Source organism: Podarcis cretensis (assembly GCF_951804945.1).
Source record: "Podarcis cretensis genome assembly, chromosome: 15".
Taxonomy (NCBI): Eukaryota; Metazoa; Chordata; class Lepidosauria; order Squamata; family Lacertidae; genus Podarcis; species Podarcis cretensis.
In genome coordinates this window covers 23,703,751-23,721,157 of record NC_137185.1, presented here as the reverse complement: position 1 = coordinate 23,721,157, position 17,407 = coordinate 23,703,751, and the positions used below count along the sequence as shown (strand labels likewise).

General features: G+C 45.2%; 1 protein-coding gene and 1 long non-coding RNA gene across 2 annotated transcripts in view; one reads left to right on the top strand and one right to left on the bottom strand.

Moving 5' to 3' along the window:
• The window catches only part of LOC307203804, a 446,600-nt gene that overhangs the window by 241,769 nt on the left and 187,424 nt on the right, over positions 1-17,407 (bottom strand). The gene's annotated exons all lie outside the window — the stretch shown is intronic.
• On the top strand, positions 1,972-16,123 carry LOC307203761 (TLC domain-containing protein 5-like). The gene is made up of 3 exons (XM_079954865.1): positions 1,972-2,698; positions 6,513-6,711; positions 11,738-16,123. The coding sequence occupies exons 2-3, from the start codon at positions 6,516-6,518 to the stop codon at positions 12,274-12,276; spliced, it is 735 nt and encodes a 244-aa protein (XP_079810991.1). The 5' UTR covers positions 1,972-2,698; positions 6,513-6,515; the 3' UTR covers positions 12,277-16,123.

The window sequence follows — 17,407 nt, the reverse complement described above, 5'->3', positions numbered from 1 at the left end:
CAGTGTTTTTGTTTGTTGCTATGTTGTGTATATCCATGGAGGGCTATAGAAATTTTAAGAACAACAACAACTCAGCACAGATGGATGGAGGAAGTTTGTCTTTCCCTCTATAAAGGCATGTTTGGACTAGAAATCAGAAATGTGAACAAGTTTTGAACTCAGGTCTCGCTTGTGGGCTTCCTACTTGGGAACCTGGTCAACCCCTGTGAGAACAAGATACTGGACTATGATCTGTTGCAGCAACTAGGCTCTTCTTATGTAGGACTCCTACATAACTCTAGAGGCAGGTGGTGTGGCTTGTGATTCTTTCTTTGGGGGGGGGGAAGAGTTCAGAGCAGGGGGTGGCTCTGAGGGGAAGCAAGAACTCCCCCCCCAAAAAAAATTCCCTAGGCCCCCATTTGCTCCCCTCTCTCATAACACTAGAATGTATTCGCATCCAATGAAGCTAAATGTTGGCAGATTTGGGATAGGTAAAAGAAAGTACTCATGCTGGTAGCTTTGAGAACACTGTCCAACCATCTCATCCTCTGTCATCCCCTTCTCCTTGGGCCTCAATCTTTCCCAACATCAGGGTCTTTTCCAGGGAGTCTTCTCTTCTCATGAGGTGGTCAAAGTATTGGAGCTACCAGCATGAGTTTGACCAAACTGCGGGAGGCAGGGAAGACAGGAGTGCCTGGCGTGCTCTGGTCCATGGGGTCACGAAGAGTCGGATACGACTAAACGACTAAACAACAACAAAAGAAAGAAAGTACTTCTTCACGCAGCACAGTTAACCTATGGAACTCACTCCCACTGGAGGCACCATTAGTCACCAAATTGGCTGGCTTTAAAAGAGGATTAGACACATTCATGGAGGCAATCAATGGTTACCTAGCTATGATGGCTATGCTCTGTTTCCGCTTTCAGAGACTGTTCTGAAAACCACTTGTTCAAAACCACAGGAGGGGAGAGTGTTCTTGTTCTCAGGTCCAGGGGCAGACCTTATATGAAACTAATGAAGCTTAAGCTTCAGGGACCCTAATCCCAGAGTGGCCCCAGAAGTGACTTTAATCCACATTGCTTTTTTAAAAAAATGGGTCTAGTACTGTAGAAGCAATCTGAGTCACACAACTCAAATCGATTGTTTGTCAAAAGTCTGACAAATGTTATAACATAAACAACCGCCTTGAAGAAGATAACAGTGGTTACCCAGACCTCATTGTTGGTTAATAATAATAATAATAATAATAATAATAATAATAATATGCCACCCATCTGACTGGGTTGCCCTAGCCACACTGAGCAGCTTCAAACAAATTAAAATATCACACACAGTAAATCATCAAACATTAAAAACTCCCTATACAATCGTGCCTTAACAGTCGAATGTTTTGGTTCCCGAACATCACAAACCCTGAAATGAGTGTTCCAGTTTGTGAACATTCTTTTGGAAGCCGAACATCTGGCAGTGCTTCTGGGGCTTCCAATTGGCTGCAGGAAGCTACTGCAGCCAATCTGAAGCCATGCCTTGGAAGTCGAATGTTTTGGAAGTCAAACAGACTTCCGGAACAGATTAAATTCGGCTTCCACGGTATGACTGTACAGGGAAGCCTGCCCCCTAACAATTGTGAAGGGGTTCCCAAAACTGTTCAAGCTTTAGGGCCCCCAAAATTTAGGTTAACCACTGCACATGTTCTAAGGGTTTTTCCCCAAGCACCTGGGCACTCACTGTGAGAACAGGTAAAAAAGGTAAAGGTAAAGGACCCCTGGATGATTATGTCCAGTCAAAGGCAACTATGGGGTTGTGGTGCTCATTTCACTTTCAGGCCAAGAGAGCTGGCATTTGTCCACAGACAGCTTTCCGGGTCATGTTGCTGTTTACCTTCCCGCCACAGTGATACCTATTTATCTACTTACACTGGTGTGCTTTCGAACTGCTGGGTTGGCATGTGCTGGGACAGGGCAATGGGAGCTCAATCCATTGCAGGGATTTGAACCGCTGACCTTCCGATCGACAAGCGTAAGGGGCTCAGTAGTTTAGGCCACATGGCATGGCATTCCTTTTGAGAACAGGATGCTGGTCTAGATGGGCCACTGGCTGATGCAGAAGGCTCATCTCCTGTCCTTATGGGCCCCATTCTGGCACTGGATACGTAGCCATTGTGACTTGTCGCCACTGACAGCAACCTTCCCATTGGGACACCATCTGGGGCCACACCTGCAAAGCATACACAAAACAATTTGGTAAGTGTAATGACCCTAATCTCATTCCAGAGAGCCCAGAGAGGAGGAGGAGGAGGAGGAGGGCTCCTTTCTTCCTAACAACCAATTGTCCTCACCAACCAGCACTTTTTCACTCAGGTCCTTCTGAAGTATAATCACAAAAGAATCTGGTTTTACTTGCCAGGCAACAGACGTAGTAAGCCTGTCATAAAAAGGAAATGTGAAGGACCAGCAGTCATAATAAACCAACCTGCCCTCAACTGGAAGGTTATAAGAGACTGGGGAGCCCAGTGACTCATAATGCACATGGGGGAATTGGCCTCCATGCTACTGGGACCAGGAAGTTAAAACTGCTTCCTGAGTTTCTGTGCGAGCTCTGCGAGCCCTTTGAGACAAATACAGTCCTTCATTCAGCAAGAAGTTACAGAGGAGGCCACTGGCTGTTTGCTGGACTGCTGTTGGAGTCACAGCCATTCCTGTTTCAAGGAACTTGTTTGTGAGTACCTGGTGTGAATTGTGCCCCTGTAACTTTCATTTTGCTTGTAGGGGTGGTGAACTCACCAGGGGCTAAGTAGCAGAAGGAGGTGAGGAAAAGAGTAGGAAAAAAATATCTGGAAAATACACGGATTATACAGAGCTGTCTGCTAGCTTATTGATCTTAATGTCCTCCCAGAGATTGGTCTTATTTATGTGTAAACGTTTTTATATTCCACCTTCTCACAAAGCATCAGGGCACCGCACAGCAAAATTACTGGGTTCTTCTTGTTTTTGTTTTTGTTTTTGTTTTTGTTATGTATTTTGTGTTTTTATCATGTGTTTTTATCTTGTGAACTGCCCTGAGACCTACGGGTATAGGCCGGTATACAAATTTTAGTGAGGATGATGATGATAAGCTTTTAAGACAACTGTCTACTCAATATCATTTTAAACACGTGTGTAGGCCTGTTGGCATTAAACAGTCTTCAAGAGAGACCTGTAAGTCAAAAGTGAGGGTGCCTGTCGTATCTCTGCTGCTAGAAACTTAGGGGACCAGAACCATTAAGGTTGTGTACACATTACTGGCCTAAAATGCAGCTGGGTCATTCTTTTTCTCTATTTGGAATAAAGCTGGCTTGAGGGGGAAACGCATCAAAATGCAGCATTTCCTAAGAAATGAAAGGATACATAGAGGAAGGGCTTTTTTTCAGTCAGAGCTCATCGGAGCTCAGTTCTGGCACCACTTAGGTGGGCACCATTGCCATTCTAAGAGAACGAGGGAGAAGTTCATGGTGAGCTCTGGCACCTCTTCCTCTAGAAAACTAACACTGCATACAGGGTAGATATGGATTGTGCCTAAAGTCGTGTTTACACTGCATCCCAAACCAGCACTGGAGTGTGTACTCAGACCAAATGCCCAACTCCTAGTTCATAGAAACCCCTTTCCCAGCCCAAATTTAACAACTGTGATTATGAGGGTGAGCCACTAGATGGTGTCTCTTGCAACTCCATCCATTTTGAAATTGTCAATGAGCAGAAGGCTCACTTGATCCCCCGGTTGGGGTCTTGTTTCCTTTGCTTATTCAGTTTTGCACCAAGGTTGCGGTCCTCCCCATGCTCCACCCACAGCTTTGTCAACTGCTGTAGAAAACTCAGATAAAGGAAAATGCCTTTCTGTAAAAGAGTAAAAAGAAAAAGAAAGGTAAAGAACCCCTGGATGGTTAATTCCAGTCAAATTAGACTATGAGGTGTGGCACTCCTCTCTGCTTTCAGATGTCAAGAGAGCCAGCATTTGTCCACAGACAGCTTTTCCAGGTCATGTGGCCAGCATGACTAAATCACTTCCAGTTCACAGGACTCCATTATGAGTGCCAGAGCGCATGGAAACGACGTTTACCTTCCCACCACAGCAGTACCTGTTTATCTACTTGCACTGGTATGCTTTTGACTACTAGGTTGGCAAGAGCTGGGACGGGGAGCTCACTCCGCCGAGCGGATTCGAACTGATAACTTTACAATTGGCAAGCCCAAGAAACTCAGTGGTTTACACCATGGTGCCACCCACGTACCCTATAAAAGAGTAACGGATAGGGCTGATCGCCTTGATAATGTTCGCAGTATAGGCTCTGAGTTTGCGTTTGTGTAACCCTGGTTAAAGGTGATGAGTGTGATGGCACCAAGCAGCTGTTGGGGAGGGGAAGCAAAAGCTGGATTTAGTTTGCCCAGTTTCTCCCTCTTTCTCCAAACAGCTCCAGCGAACTTTTACTCATATTTTAACAGTGATTGTGCACAGGAAGCCAAGTCCTGGGGAAATATGCAAGGAGTCCATCCTCTTGTCATTCTTCATTAAGGGATGTTTTTAAGTGGTTGACCTAATTAAGTAACCACTTGCATGGCCGTCCCTTTACATATTGAAACAGGCCATTGTTTTGTGGAACCTGTATAGCAAGTTTCCCTTAAGCAAGAGAGCAGTTGGGATTTCTTAAAGCACAGCAGGTGCCCCCTGCCCCATACCCTACTTAAGGGAAGAAGTCCACCTTTAAGATTTCCACTGCATTTTTGAAACAAATAATGCGCAATAATGCTATGTAGAAACAGGGTCAGCCAGCCCAAGAGACAGTCTGAAGCAGCTGCCTCTAGCGGCAGAATCCCACGAGGCAGTGCCCCCATTGAAACCCCACCTCCCTGCCACTGGAGATCTTACGGAAATGCACTGCTGCTGCACAACTCTGCTAAGCCGAGCTTCCACTGAGAAGGGGCAACACCTTCTCATTTTGCCTCAGGCAGCAAAGCAGGACAGGCTGCCCCTGTTTGTGTGTCTCCAGAAAAAGGCAGCATTTGGTCCTGGAGGCAGTAATCAACATCTTGAGAATCTCTGCTTTTAAAAATCAGGGCAAGTTTCTAGCCCTTATGGCTGAGTCAGAATGCGTCAAAGTGCATGGTCAGCTTGGGCTGAAACCTGGACGTGGCAAGGTTGACTCAACTTTTCCAGCAATCAGGGGACAGAGATCAGTGTCCTGAGGAACTACCATCCCCGAACAAAATCAGAGTTGTGCAAAATAATATGAATTACATGATAACATGAAATGGAAGCGTATTTACATAACTTCTGTTAATTTGCATAATTCACACAGGTCTCAGAATTCAGGTTATTTGGTGTGGAATTTTTTGGGCAATGTGGGCCATCTGCTCACACAAGGCACTGATATGACTGGGATGAACTCTGTGTTTTTCCTGCCTGAGCTCTACATTCTTTTGCTTGCACAAACGACCAGGGTTTGTTTCACAGGGCCAGTGACTTTCCAGATTTTAAAGCTAGGCTTTAAAAATAAAATAAAGGCAGAATAAAGTTTAGCCAAGTCAAAGCCTGCAGCTAGGGATGCCACAAATATCTGTGACTTTCCACGCCCACCGTCATAGCTGCTTATTTGCTATTGCAAATACAGTGTCCTGAACAGGCAATGGCAGGTTTCAGCATTCAGAATATTATTGTTGCAATCATAGGAATGTCTGAAACTACTGTGTACCAAATCAATCCACCTAGCTCAATATTATCTGCACTGACTGGCAGTTGCTTCCCAGGGTTTCCCCCCAGGCAGGGGTCTCTCCCAGCCCTCACTGGAGATGCCAGGGATTGAATCTGAGACCTTCTGCAGGCAAAGCAGATGCTCTACCACTGAGCTACAGCCCTTCCCTTAAGACATAGGAACATAAGAAGCTGCCTTATATACTGAGTCAAACTATTGGTCAATCCCAAAATTTGCAAGTTCGTCTGAGGTCACAATCAGAAATCATGCAAGCCAATATGCTTGGTATTCATTGTAATTGTTCTTGGTCTCTGAACTTTACACAAAACATTATTTTCTGTACTGGTTCTGACATTTCCCACATCAATTGAAATTAATCTTGAAATTAATTACAGTGGTACCTTGGGTTACATATGCTTCAGGTTACAGACTCCGCTAACTCAGAAATAGTACCTCGGGTTAAGAACTTTGCTTCAAGATGAGAACAGAAATTGTGATCCAGCGGTGCGGCAGCAGCAGGAGGCCCCATTAGCTAAAGTGGTGCTTCAGGTTAAGAAAAGTATCAGGTTAAGAACAGACCTCTGGAATGAATTAAGTACTTAACCCAAGGTACCACTGTACATAAGTTTCAACAATGGCAGATAGTGAGATGCATAATGTTGATTTTAGCAGAAGCCGAACTGTAGCAGAGTGGAAACAGCACTGATTGCAATGAAACCTCAACGGGACAGAAGTCGTCAGCTCAAGTTCCCAGTTGTAACTGACTTAATCCATACCTTTCTCTCCCCACTCTTTTTTGGCTACAAGATTATGATCGTCATCATTCTGCAAGTGATCTGCAGCCTTGTGGTCTGGCTGTCACTCTATGGCGGCTTCGTGTACCAGAACAAGCATCGCAGCCCTGAATGGAGCTGCCGGCTGGTCACCCTTTTGCACGGGCTAATTGTCACCTTCTTCTCCGGCTACATCGCTTTGATTGATGGGCCCTGGCCTTTGACTCATGCAGGTACGCAGGGATGATTCATCCTCAAGGGGGTTGTCAGAGGTAACAGGGGGTCAAATGTGGGTGCAGTTGCTTCTCGCCCACCACGGCTAAACCTCTGTCTGCTATACCATCCCCATCCCAAAAGCACAGCTCCGCTGTGACATTATTCATCCATCCACCCATCCATTCATTCCATTTACATCTCATCTTTCCTCCAAGGAGCTCAAACTGGCAAACACAGTTCTCCATCTCTGCATTTTATCCTCACAACAGCCCTTTGAGTGGTATGTTAGGCTGAGAGACTGTGACTGGCCCAAGAACGGCCTGTGAGCTTCATGGATGAGCAGGAATGAATGAATGAATGAATGAATGAATGAATGAATGATCTCCTGGGTCCTAGTCCAACCCTCTAACCACTACACCATTGGCTGAGAGTGTGATTTGCAACCCTGATTGCTCCTAGAGATCTGAAGGCCCAGGAAAAAAATATCCCAGGAAAAATAGGGTGGAGAATTCCATTTCCCCACCATTTTTCCAGTTTCTTCCCCAACTTCTTTTATTATGAACTTAGAGGAAAATTAGGATATGGGGCATTTTTTTAATTTGGATTTTCTGCGCGGGGGGGGGGGGCGGATTCTGGGCATTCACATCTCTATTATTCACTGAGTACAAATAATGCCATGTAGCACTTATATAAAGCGCTTTGGGATGTTCAAAGAGTTTCACTTGTAACTTGTACAATGACCCCCAAAAAGGTAGGCCTGTATCATCATCCTCATTTTATATCTGGGAGAAGGTGAGCTGCAGTTCAGTGCTGGAGCATCTGCTATGCACAGAAATGGCCCCAGATTTAATCCCCAGTGGCATCACTGGGTAGGGCTGGGAATGTGCCCCTGCCCAGGACCCTGGAGACAATACTGAGCCACATGGATGAACAGTCTGACTCGGAATAAGTCATTCTCTGCGTTGAGAGCAGTGGCTTGGCTATGACATTCCAACTAGCATCTTCCTGTTTTGTAGCTCAGACCCTTGACTCCCATTTGTCCTTGCTTCTCCTAACCCAGGTTCCCACCATTCTGATCTCCACCTGATGTCTTACTCCTGCACTTTATCGTCTGGGTCCATCCACTTCGCCGCTTCCATTCCTGCCATGCCTTCCATCCAGCTCACTTGAGTCTTCTTGCCTCGCTCCTCTACCCTGCCATAATTGTTCTTTCCTCTGGTAGACATAAACTTCCCAGGTTCGCCCCTCTGTCCTGGATCAGCCAATTGAAGGAGAACAGGAGACCACATTCCTAGACACCAGATTTCTGCAACCTGGTAGCCTCCTCCAGCTCTTTTGGGCTATAACTCCCATCAGGACCAGCCAGCTCGACTGTGCCAACTTGGACTGGTGAGAGTTTAGTCCAAAACATCTGGAAGGCACCTGGTCGTGGAAAGCTGATGGCCTGGGAGGAAACTTCATTGAACTTCTTGGGCCTTACTTCTGAGTAGACGTGCCAAAGACTGGCCTGTAAATTCTGCAAAATGAACAAATGCATTACCCAATTTATAGTTGCAGATTGTGGCATTCCCCCCGCCCCCACCCCTGCAGAATTTCTGCTTCCTACAACTCTCAGCTTTTGTTGCTGGGTTTTTATCTACCTCTTCTTCTTTTTAACAGCAAGATTCTAGTCCTTTTGAAATGATGTTTGAAATTATATAAATAACATCTCCATAGAATGTGGGTTTGATCAGTGCAGATGTTTTCCCCTTTTCTGTTTCAAGCAGAGAGTCCATGTTGCTGGATAGGGTCCATTATTTCATCCTCCGTGCCCACAATGATTCTTTACAGTCCCTTACACAGCTAAAAATGTACACTGGATTTATTTTGAACTATGACTTGCTAGTGCTAATCTTCAGAACTTGTCACAAGTGCTAGAATTGGAAGCGAATGAAAAGAGAAAGTACCTTTGGCCATGTGCAGAGGGTCCCATCTTAGAACTGAGCCTCTCCACTTCTCTAAATATCTGGGAAAAGGGGGTCAGAGTTTCCAGGTTGGAAACCTTGATATACAGGTAAACTGTAACCTTCTAACATCTTCCTTTAAAAACAAAACATTATTATGCCCCTACTTTTACTTTTTCAGTCATTCATTGCACTTTATACATTAATTGTATGTCATTCCCATTCTCTCTGTTTTCTGCTCACAATAATCCTATGAGGTAGGTCAGACTGAGTGATAATGACTGACCCAAGATTAAGCTAAGCAGGGATCTGAATGCAGATCTCTGCCAAAATCCAGCAAACTGCTTGCTACCCTGCATGGCCACTGGTTACGCAGATTGATTACCATAATGTCTGCATGGTCTGGGAGCAAATCAGACTTGCCCTGTAATGACATCACAATCTCTGCAATTTCCGAAGCGTGGGTCCTGATGGCAGTTCCTAAGATGCTTCAGGAAAGGTCAACTGTTATCTGAGATCTCCAGTTTATTTTTGCTGAAGGTTCAGTAGCAAAAAAAGGGCGAATTGCTAGCCTCAGAAATTATTGTTATTATTAAGACAGACAGACAGAAAGACAGACAGACAGGTAGATAATAAGCAAGGACAACAATGCCCAAGAACCTTATGCAGTATTATACCTGAAGGAGCATCTCCACCCCCATCATTCTGCCCAGACACTAAGGTCCAGCTCTGAGGGCCTTCTGGTGGTTCCCTCACTGAGAGAAGTGAAGCTACAGGGAACCAGGCAGAGGGCCTTCTTGGTAGTGGCGCCCACCCTGTGGAACGCCCTCCCGTCAGATGTCAAGGAAATAAACAACTATCTGACTTTTAGAAGACATCTGAAGGCAGCCCTGTTTAGGGAAGTTTTAAAAGTTTGATGATTTATTATTATCATTATTATTATTATTATTATTATTATTATTATTATGTTGGGCACCACCCAGAGTGGCTGGAGAAACTCAGCCAGATGGGCTGGATATAAATAACAAATTATTATTATTATTCTTATTAATATTATTATTATTCTTATTATTATTTAGATATAATATCCTTGGTGGTGGTTGCAATTGCTTACTAGTCCTGAGCATGTTAGCGCACACTGCCAACATGATTTCAAGCTTTCACCCATAACAATGAGGACTAGAACTTTAACAGTGACCCGCAAATGGTGGTGCTTCTGCTACCCTGCTGTCAGATGACCCACCATCTTTTGCCACTTTCCTTCTTTGCCCTTTCCTTTCGCTCCTCTGTTTCACTTGGAACAAATTCACGCCTGCCGCTCTGAATGTCATCTCCCCTTGCTGTGTCCTCGCAAGCCCTCGCTTGCATCTAGTTCAGCTCCTGATCACCAGGATTAGGTCTTTATAACTGTTTCACGAGGCACCTGTCGTCCTTGTGGGAGTATCTAAAAATTCCACAGAGCAGGCTCTTACTCTAAGCCATTTGGCCGGGTGACATCTGAGCAACTGACACCAGCTGCAAATCCCTTTTTCTCCACTTGTGTAATTACTGCTGGGGTGATCAGAGGGCCCAGGGCACCATCTGGGCAAAGGCACAAGATGGGCATCAAATATACTGCAGTGGTACCTCAGAAGTCGAATGGAATCCGTTCCAGAAGTCCATTCAACTTCCAAGACATTTGGAAACCAAGGTGCGGCTTCTGATTGGCTGCAGGAAGTTCCTGCAGCCAATCAGAAGCCGTGGAAGCCCCGTCGGACGTTCGAGTTCCAAAGAATGTTCGCAAACCAGAACACTCACTTCCAGGGTTGCGGCGTTCAGGAGCCAAAACGTTTGACTCGCAAGGCATTTGGGATCCAAGGTACAACTGTATTGTATAATAATGTTAACTGTGTTGATTTTTCAGTGTAGCATAACCAGGCATGCTTTTGTAGCTGATGAAAAACCAGACATCAGCTTATTCCAAGGCTTAGTATGAGCAGCAGGCCAAGCCAGAAAGGCAACAATGTGGGTTCTTATTAGTTCCCTGCCTACGGTGCAATGCTGAAAGCTGCCAAGGCTGTAGTGGAGAATTAAATGAAGGGCGTGCAGCATCAGGAGCTGCACCACCAGCAGACTTCCTGCAGAAGAGCTTCCAGGCAGGAGCAGTCTATCTGAGTAATGAGAATTCTCAGTGGCCTTGAAAACCCACAGCCATTTTTTCTTTGTCCCAAATACCACTTCACAGGAAGTTAGGAAACTGAATCCCACATATCTTTTGGTCCATCCTGTATTCTCTATTCTGATTGGCATCAGCTCTCCAAGAATTCAGACTCAGGGGTCTCTCTCAGCCTGACCTGGAGATGCCACTGAATTATGACTTTTCCCCCAGAGCATATGGGAGAGATGCTATTAAAAACTTGGAAGTTGTTCTGGGAATACTTATGGAGCATCTCGCAGAACCAAGGCTTCAGTTTTGCATGCATGCAACACACACACACACACTTCAAAACCAGATTTCCTGTTTTAGAATCTGACCTTTGGATGCATAAACATGATATTTGATATCATTCCCAAATACTCTTTTCAGAGTAAGTTTCTCTTTTGAGAGCTTGCTCAAATTTTGGTGATGGAGAGGATTGAGTTCAAAAAAGCAGGGGAATAGGTCTGGGACATCAAATGGCAAAAGCATTGGATTTTCAGCGTGTAAAATGTGTTTTTTGTTACAGTAGTACCTCAGAAGTCAAACGGAATCCATTCCAGAAGTCCGTTCGACTTCCAAAATGCCCAGAAACCAAAGTTCGGCTTCTGATTGGCAGCAGGAATTTCCTGCAGCCAATCAGAAGCCACGGAAGCCTGTCGACCGTTTGGCTTCCAAAGAACGTTCGCAAACCAGAACACTTACTTCTGGGTTTGCAGCGTTTGGGAGCCAAAATGTCTGAGTACCAAGATGTTTGACAACCAAGGTACAACTGTATTTTAAAGAGCAGTTTGGAAACCTATAAGGTGCAAGGGTCATCATTTCAAGCAACGTTAGATTTGCACCCTATGGTCCCTTCCAACTCTGCAATTCTGAGATTCTAGGATGGCAAACTCAGTCAACCCATTTTTCTCGTCTTTCCAGGCTACCCCAACACGGCTCTCCAGGTCTGCCTGATGTGCTTGTCGCTGGGATACTTCCTCTTCGACTTGAGCTGGTGCATTTATTTCAAGAGCGAGGGCAACCTGATGCTCTCCCACCACATGCTCAGCGTCAGCGGCCTGGCTTTCGTGCTGATGATTGGCAAGTCTGCCACCGAGATCAACGCCATCGTCTTCGTGAGCGAGATCACCAACCCTCTGCTGCAGCTACGCTGGTTCCTACGGGAGATGGGGCGCTATCACAACTTCCTCGGGGATGTGGTGGATTACCTTTTCGTATTTCTCTTCTTGGGGCTGCGCATTGCCGGCGGAGCATGGATTGTACAGTCGGTGATGACTTCGCCCAACACCATCTGGATGCTGAGGGGTGGCATCCTGGCCATGTATGTGGTGTCCTGGGCATTTATGCTGGATATCCTCAGTTTTGCCAGGAGGAAAACAACGAAGAAATATTTTGCTTGGAAGAACGAAAAAATGAAAGGAAAGCTTCCCAAGGAAAACGGACATCTGCCGAAATGCTGACTTTGACTTCCCAGTGAGCTGTTGTGCAATAATCAAGCAACAAGCAAACGGAACCTGGATAGCTCAGTTGGTTAGAGCGTGGTGCCCATAACACCAAGGTTACAGGTTCGATCCCCGTATGGGACAGCTGCATTGCAGGGGGTTGGACTAAATGACCCTCAGGGTCCCACCCAACTCTACAGTTCTATGCTCTTATGAAGTAGGAAGCATCTTTGATGGACAGGAAAATGTCAAGTTGCTTCACATAAGAAAAACTGGATTGGGAGGAACCAAGGAACTGCTGACCTCCAGAGCTCGTTCCAAAGATGAGGGATCTTTAGGGCCAGACACAAATCATGGTTTGAATTGAATGGGTGGATATTCACCTCAAAGGAAACTTGGCAGAAAATGCCAGTGCTGGAGGAAGGACTAAACCACAAAGCCTGCAGGCAAGTGGAGGCTGGTCTGTAGGGGAAACAGGGCATTCCTCAATCTGACCTCAGCCAGCCCCCACGTGTCCTGCCTTTTTTCTTGTAACCAGGCAGGAGCTGGCACTGGCTGCAGGTTCTTCCTCCTGGTGCCTTTGCAAAACTTATCAGAGAAGAGGATGGAGACAAAACCTGAATTTGCCTCTTACTGGCTTCAACTTTGCCAATCATTGACCTCCAGGCCAAGGATGGTTGCATCCTCTCTGAAGCAAGGATCTGGCTTCTTCCAGCTGTTCCACACTGCCAAAGCCCATCCAGCTGGATTTCACAGTCTACAACTTCCTTTAGATTGAGATACTGGAGGGTTCGCCCTGGCTCCACCAACAAGATCTCCATACATATACATGCTCCAAGCCTATGGATCCTGACTGCCATGAAGGCCTCTGACAGTCTCTTGACTCAGCTGCCTCAGATATCTCAAGAGGAAATGGCAGGCATCAAATCTGGGTCCACCATGCAGTGGTGTAACGTGGGTTGCCAGCACCTGGGGCCGTGTGGAAGGGTGGGAGGGAGGGGAACGGATGGAGTACATATGTGTATTCAACTACTTAACAATGTCCACATCACCTGAGAGATTGCAGCCACAGACTTAAGAAAAGAAGAGTTGTCCCATTGTCTGGAGAGGTCACTTCCTGGTTCAACAGAGCCCAGCAATGGAAGCATGCAGCTGTATTGAGGCAGCACCGGGTGTTAAAATTTTGCTCTCTGAACAATTTTGCACCCGGGGAAACTGCCCCGTGGTCCTCCCATGCTATGCCGCTGCCATTGTGCTTGCTCTTGGCAATCAGACTGGGTTTTTTAAAGCCTGCCAGCTTGATTACCAGAGATTTACCAGGAATCTTTAGCCGTGATCTATGCTAGTATGGACGAGGCCAGCATTGAAGCAGGAATAATTTGAAATTTGCCTGCATATGAAAAAAGCCCATTTGCAGCTGAACTTATTTCCAAACCCAGAAGCAGCCCTTCCCTTCCCCTTGAAGCAGATATTCCCTTATTGTAGTGCACTCAAAGTGGCCTTGGCAGGTGTTTTCTCTTGGCAATACAAACCTAAGAGCTGTGACAATTGTGCAGACTCCTTGCTCCCGTTCCTAAACGGGCATCAGCATGGGGTCGGAAGACTGCTCCAGCTGTCACAAGTGTTATTTTTTGCACCGCACTTAAAAGCTGCTGCTGCTCCCTCCCTGCAATGTCAAGGCAAACGCTGGTGCTTCTCATCACGGAAGTCGCTTGGGAATCTCCAAGCAATGATTTTCAGAAAGAACAGATAAAGAGGTTACAGGTTGCCCTGTCGGTTTCCACATGGTGCTTTTCACAGGAAGGGTTTTTATACCATGCCGTGTCATGAATCTGCCATCCAGAACTCTCTCTGGTGCTCAGGGGGATAATTTGTGCTAATCTTCCTGTGCTCCAGAAAACTGCCCTTGATCTCCCAGGGGCGGGGGCATCTCTCTGGCTACACAGGAGACTTGCCTGCAGCTCAGACTTCTGTGTGGCTATGAAGCCTACTCACTTCTCAAGAAGTTGCCAAATGCCTGCTTTGGGTTTGTGAAATGGACACACACACACACACGAAAAGCTGCTGGCATTTCCCCTTGACTCTGGCAGTCCAAGTGTGTGTATGCACACATATGCATTCATGCGTGTATCGAGAGAAGGCAAAAAGTTGCAGTCTTATAACTACTTAGCTGTAAGTGGAGATGAGGGATAAATCCAATTCTCTTTGCAACAATATGTCAACCAAATCGCAGCCATCCTTCGAAATTTGGACTTGTCTGAATTTTGCAATGTAGCCTAGCTAAGTCAGCTATACCCCCCAAAAAATGCATATGCTGGGATAAAGTGTGCATCAAAATGCATCTATTGGTGAAGATAGCGTACAGCATTGAACTATGTCAGGGGAAGTGGTATTGCAAAAATGTGTCAATTAGGCAAAATTGCATACAAAAGTTTGAATATTCGGAGAACTCTGCACTAAAAATGCTGCCGAATTTTCGTGATTACTTTTTTTAAAAAAATGTAAGCTGATATGGAAATGTGGAGGACTGAACTTAGGAATGGAAAAATGAGAAACTGCAACTGACATATTTTCCCATCCCTACTAATAAGTAAGCTCTACTGAACTGAATATGGGACTTCCTTCTGCATAGACATTATAGAATTGCGTCGTAAGGAAATATCTACCTTGCCCTATAGGAGATTTACAGCACAAGGATATGCACGTCTACACAAAGTAAACACCACCTAGTTTAATGGGACTTACTCCTAAGTGAGCTGGAACAGGATTGCAGCCATAAACTGCATTAATCATCATATTTATGTGCTTATTTGATTACCTCCTACTCCCCCCCCCCATTTGACATCTCTGGATTGACACCACCATCAATAAACCATTTGGCTATAGTGATGAGATCTCATATACTGAAAAGTCTTCAAATTGTTGATTCAGACAGGCCATAAGTTTGAATCAACACTTGAATTCTTAAAAAAAAAAAAATCAAGAGAAACTATACCACTAGTCAAACCCAACAAACACATATGCCATCACCAAATCATCCCAAAGAAAATATATTTAGGTGTAATGCTGAAAGCTGCTTAGCTGCCTCGTAGCTAACCTAAAAAATAAATGGCAGCTTATATAGAATGCCACAACTCCCAGTCATGGGAACAGAGGACAATCTCAGCTTTCTTGAGTCCTGTCTTCCACCTCTTAGCTCCAGCAGGGCTGAATCTGATTCCTGGCTGGTGTGTTAGTTACAAGCAACTATATAAGGAAACATTCCCCAGCCGGGGAGGGGTGGCCTCTAGGTGTTCTGGACTACAATTCCCATCATCCCCAGGATCCTCATACAGCCATGTTGGCTGATAGGAATTGTAGTCTTGAAATCTGGACAGCACCAAGTTGGAGAAGGCCGATACAATATCTCCATTTTTATCCAACAATCAAATTTTTCATCTTGTCCCAAATATCCCATTCAAGCGAATGAGTCTTCAGCTCAGTTTCATCACGTGGATAGCAGTAGTACTTGCCGACAATAGAAAATTATTTGGGGGGGGGGTCAGAACACGTCATATACTTTGTCTTGGACAATCCTGTAAAGTAGGCCAGTATTATAATTCCCAAATTGCAGGTGGAGACTGAGAGGGCAATGTGGAGACTGAGAGAGACCCAAAAATGTCCATGGGGGATGGGGCTTTCCTAGTTCATAGCTCTCGAGCTGTGATTCTGAGCACACTTCCATGGGGTAAAACAAACCAAGGAGCTGACCGAAATGTGACCTTCTTCATTGAGAGCAATGTCTCTCTCGCGATGTACAAATCAATGTTCTTTTTTGTATTTATTTATTTATTTTCTGAAAAAAATAAAATTTATTGGATTTTTACATGTAATAATAAATGAGCAGCGCAACGCCTCCACCCCACAACCCTAAAACAGGGATCAAGTTGTACATTGACATGAGCAATTCTTATCGATTCATGTCAATTATTCAACTGGCCGGTATCGTAATGTCTCAGGGACAGGACAAACATTGTTTTATCTGTTACAGGCTGTTGTTCCCCAGGAAAAATACTGCTTTGGAGAGTGCACCTTTAAGACCTAGTTTCATCAGTGTATTGAATAAATGGCCACGCTACTGTATAAAATTTGTCCGGTATTTATTACCGGGAGCATGGCAATAGAACTCCCTCCTAGCTGAAATTAGAGATGCCTTCTCTCTCTCGAGCTTCAGATCTTGCCTTTTCAGCAGACATTTTAAGGATTTGTTTCCCTCATTTTTATGATTAATTCTTACTGATTTTAACCTTTGTATGCTTTTCGTCATTTTTGTGTACTCCGCTGATAGAGATGTCGGCAATTAAGCACTAGGACTTGCTGATCAGAAGGTCGGCAGTTCAAATCCCCGCGACGGGGTGAGCTCCCATTGCTCGGTCCCTGCTCCTGCCAACCTAGCAGTTCAAAAGCACATCAAAGTGCAGGTAGATAAATAGGTACCGCTCCGACGGGAAGCTAAATGGTGTTTCTGTGCACTGCTCTGGTTTGCCAGAAGCGGCTTGGTCATGCTGGCCACATGACCCGGAAGCTGTACGCCGGCTCCCTCGGCCAATAAAGCAAGATGAGCGCCGCAACCCCAGAGTCGGCCACGTCTGGACCTAATGGTCAGGGATCCCTTAACCTTTACCTCTAACGACTTTCAATCAATGAATCAATCCCTTTTGAGTTATCAGTTATTTTCTCAGCAATAACCCATGAAAGGTGCTTCATACAATTGTAGAGTTGGAAGGGACCAGGAGAGTCTTCTCGTCCAACCCCCTGCAATGCACGGATCTTTTGCCCAATGTAGGACTCGAACCCACAACCCTGAAGTTACTAAAAGAATAGTCAATACATCCTTAGTCCTCATATCAACATTTAGGCCTTTGAAGAGGGACAGTGAAAACAATTGGGGTGAGATATCTATGGTCCCTTCAATTGTTTTGGATACTTTGGGGATACCAGTCCCCCAAATGCCCTTAGTAATGCTAAAAAAATGCATTCATTGATCTTTTCTGCTTAAAGCCATTTTACAAATGATGGCTGCTCACTTGAAGCAGTCTCTTCCTATACATGCCTAATCAGATGTAAGTCACACAGAATTCCGTGGGAGTTGCTCCCAGTTAACATTTTA